General features: G+C 57.5%; 1 protein-coding gene across 1 annotated transcript in view; it reads right to left on the reverse strand.

Moving 5' to 3' along the window:
* Positions 1-6: 6 nt before the first annotated feature.
* The window catches only part of Wnt9b (Wnt family member 9B), a 12,873-nt gene continuing 8,764 nt past the window's right edge, over positions 7-4,115 (reverse strand). The window contains exons 2-4 of the mRNA XM_015507211.1: positions 2,992-3,248; positions 1,691-1,956; positions 7-884 (exon numbers count right to left, since the gene is read on the reverse strand). Of these exons, the coding sequence (XP_015362697.1) occupies positions 411-884; positions 1,691-1,873 (657 nt within the window). The 5' untranslated portion in view covers positions 1,874-1,956; positions 2,992-3,248 and the 3' untranslated portion in view covers positions 7-410. The remainder of the gene's footprint in view (positions 885-1,690; positions 1,957-2,991; positions 3,249-4,115) is intronic.

The raw sequence follows: 4,115 nt of genomic DNA on the forward strand, positions 1-4,115 counted from the left end.
AGACAAAAGCCTAAATGTGCTTCCAGCTGGCACTGCCTCCCCTGTGTTCCCCCAATGGCTTGCTGGCTCCAGGCCACACATCCGGGGAATTGAGATGGCCAGATAACCTCTCCCCGCTGCACAACCTATTCATGCCCTCCTCTTGCTCTCCCTTGTTTTCCTCCCTGTCCCTTCCCAGTGTGCCCTCCTGCTTCAAGTCCTCAACAAGGTCAGGGACCCTTGGGTTCAGGGGCAAGGCCCTGTTTCTCTTTGCTGAGTGTTGAGGGAGGCAGAGGTAGGCCGAGGGTCTGTGGAGGGAGGAGCGCTGAGCCGCACACGGTGTGCACTGGTGCGTGTATCGGTGTGTGCAGGCAGTTGTGCAAGCGGGCCGTGGAGGTCCTGGCAGTGCAGGCGGGCTCTGGGGCAGCCGCCTAGCGCTTACAGGTGTACACGAGCTCCTGCTGCGCACACTGCTGGCACTCCACATAGCAGCACCACTGTACCTGGCAGTGGCAGGAGAAAGCCACCAGGCGGCTCTGGGTGTCATAGCCGCGCCCGCAGCACAGGCTGCCACAGCTGGCCTCCCGGGAGCACACCCTTCCCGCTGTGCCCGGCGAGTACTTGCTGGGCCTGCAGAAGCTGGGGGAGTCCTCCATGTACACCAGGTCCCCGGGCCGGGGTGCCAGGCCCTTGGTGGGGCTGCCTGGCTTGGCAGGTGCCCACAGCTCCAGACGGCCCAAGGCCTCATTGGTAGCGCTGGACACCTTGACGGCCGAGTCGTAGCGCAGCTTCAGCACCTGGCCCGTCTCACGAAATGGTGAGAGCTGCTTCCAGCAGGTGCGCACGGCACAGGAGCCCGACACGCCGTGGCACTTACAGGTGGTCCTGAGGCCACTCTTCACGGCCTGCAAGGAGAGGCAGAGTAGAGGCCTAGTCAGAGACCTGGGCCCAGCAGCCCATACCAGCCCCCAAGTGCCAACCCAGACAGAGGAGTGTCAGGAGGATGAGAAGGGGACAGGAAGGCTCATGTGAGGTCGACAAATGGCAAGAGGCTCCCATTCCTCTAGGAGGGGCACACCTTGATGAGAGCAGTGTGGGCCAGATCTCAGCCCCAGCTCCTCCCTTGGCCTTGGCCTGAAGCTTTTGTGGCATATACAATCTGCACAACTGAACACAGAGGCCTCAATGATAAGGACACAGAATACAGAATTCAGTTTCCTCAAGAATTGGAGCACTGGTCTCTGCCCACCTTCTCCCTCCACTAGAGCTAGATACTTATTACCCTCTGTTCTCCCACTACTATTGTGACTTTGGCTAAGTCCCTCCCCTCTCTGGGCCTCCTGCATCTTCCTATCCATGAAATGGAGGAGAAGCAGGGGTTACACAAGATCAAAACTATGGAATGATGTTGGCTTTGACCTTGAAATGAAGGCCCTTCTCCAAACACATTCCTGCTTCACCAAAGCCTGGTCCCAGGCCTGGCTCCTACCACTGCCCAGGCATCCATTGCTGCTCAGGACCCTCCCAACTTCTACTGTGGTCCCGGTGTGTGGTCATGGACCAGAGTGGATGCTCAGAGAACGTCAGTAGAGGTCATGAAGTCCGTGCTGGGACGGCTGTGGGGTGGGGTGCTAGCCTCCTATAGACCTTGCTCTCTGACTCTGCTCCCTGCCTGTGGGTGGTACTTTGGGCAGCTGGGGAGTGTGCTCACCTTGATGCCCACGTGGGTGTTGTGGGCATCAGCCCGTGCCCTCAGGTCCTTGCTTCCTCTCTTGGGCCCCAGGAAGTTACTCAGGAACTTGGTGCTGTACTTGAGATTGTCACCACACACACCCCACTGCCAGGCCTGCCGGCTCTCCAGGCCAGGGGAGTCGTCACAGGTGCAGCGCTCCATGCGCCCAGCACTGCACGCTCGGGCCAGTGCATGGGTGAGGGCGGCCGAGGACACCGCGTACAGGAAGGCCGTCTCCTTGAAACCTGTGCCAGGCACCCAGGGGGCATCAGCAGGAAGGAAGAGAGAAGCTCAGAGGTTGTCCATGCTCTCTGAGGGCTGGCAGGATATGCCCTGTGGGTTCCTTGTGCTCCCTGACACTTTTCAATCAGAGTGACCTTGGGTCTCTTGCCTGACTTTCCCCAACTGAGCATCCCCCTCACTTCCAGGACCACTGCTATGCTTATACTGTTGGGGAGTGGCCCCAACTTGGCTTCCTGGGGGGGCTCATTGTCTCCTGCTCTCCAATGTATCGGGGTTGTGTGACACATGGAGAGGCGGGAAGCAGGCTACTACCTCTGCCCCAGACCCTTCCCTACCATCAAGAGCAGCTGGCCTAGAAGGAGGGGGGGGATGCCTGCCCCATCACCATCATGGAGTGTTGTAAAAGTCCCCGCTGTAGCCCTTTGCACTTGGCAATGGAGTCACCCAATGACCTGTATCTCCCTTCTAGACCCCATGCTTTCATTGGGCAGATGGGACACATTTGGCTCTGTCCCTCCAGCATCCAGCACAGTTCCTGGGTCGCTGTGGGCCTCCATGCTTAGGGGGCGATGGGTGGGTGGAGGCACAGAGGGATGGATGCAGAAAGAAGGGAGGGAGGCAGAGCGGGAGGAGTGGCGGGGGTTCGTCCAGGGATGCAACGAACAGAGCCAGATGAATAGTGAGTTGGTGAATCAGCGGCTTCGTGTACTCCACCAGTGACTAATGCCTCTGATCCTATACGCTCCTGTGCCTGCCTCACACGCGTGTGGAGAAGGCCCCGGGAGGTGGCTGGGGCTCTCTGTCTCATCTGTGGGCTCCTCCAGCAAAGGACTTGTGTCTCCCTTCTTTTATGTCTTCCTTGATCCTCTTTTATCTCCAAACCCGTAGTTAGGCCACAACTGGCCTTTAGTAGACCCTCACTAACTCCCCAAGGCCCTTCTCATTTGAGGCTGTTCCAGGAAACCCAGGACGGTGTGACCTGCTGGGTCCCCCAAGGCCTCCTCCTCCCTTGTGGTCCTCCCCACCCTCCTCCCCACCTCTCTTGAGCAGGCCGGTCCTCCCCTCCAGGCTGCAGTTCCAGCGCTCATGCCGGAACTGGAACTGACATTCCAGCAGGCCAAGGTGGGCCGCGTCCCGCAGGGTCTCAGCCAGGCCCGGCTCCCTCCGGCAGAGCTGCTTCTGTCTTCGGGACAGCTTCAGCAGGTCGCACTGCTTCAAGTGGATGCCGCTCTGTGCTGGGGCTGCCTCAGTGCCCAGGCCTGGGAAGGGCGTCAGGACCTCCCGCCCAGTCAGGCTGCACAGGACGAGAGAAGGGAGACAGGTGAGCCGTGGGGTCTCGACAGGGCAAGGCGAGGGATGACCATCCCTGTGGACGTGGGACAGGTGACAAAAAGGGGCTCTGTTGGAAGGGTCCTTCTTGGGAGCTTCATTTATTGCCCTTGGGGGCAGCAGGCCACACCACAGTGGGTATGGCCCCATAGGAGACCAAGGTGCTTGTGACAGGATTAGTGCAGAACCTCCAATTCAAGTTTTCCAGAGTCCAGTTTCTGCTCTTACCTGTCCTATTTCCCAAATTTGCCCAATCAGAGAAATCACCTGGGTGCTTTTTTAAAATACAGATTCCCAGGACCCACACTTAGCAATTCTCATTCTATGGGTCTGGAGTGGGGCCCAAGAATCTATAGATTTGTCACATTTCCCGGGCAGCTGATAAGATTGGGGAAGTTTGGGGAGCATTGCACATAGCATTGCTGACCTCCTAAAGGAGGACATCTTCCTAAGAGGAGCAAGCATAAGAGAAAAAAATCCCTAGGCACAGTCCCCCATGTGCCCCTCTCTTGCATTATATCACTGCCCAGTAAAACCTGGGTTGTTTAATCCCAGGTACATTGTCAATCATCTAGCCATTCCAAGCCTCGTATATGCTTGGGGGAAGGAGGAAAGGAAGGAAGGAAAGAAGGAGGAAGGCTGACAGATGGTTGGATGAAGGCAAATCCCAAGACTTCTTATTCTATATCCAAAGTCCATTGAATCTGGAGTTAGGTGCCAGATTCTAAGACTGACTCTGCCACTTCCTACCTGTGCAACTGTGAAGCCTGGGTTTTCTCTTCTGCAAAGTATAGAGAGTGATCTTCCCTTCTTTCCCAGGGTTGCTGCGTGG

The sequence above is a fragment of the Marmota marmota genome, unplaced genomic scaffold (assembly GCF_001458135.2).
Source record: "Marmota marmota marmota unplaced genomic scaffold, marMar, whole genome shotgun sequence".
Classification (NCBI taxonomy): domain Eukaryota; kingdom Metazoa; phylum Chordata; class Mammalia; order Rodentia; family Sciuridae; genus Marmota; species Marmota marmota.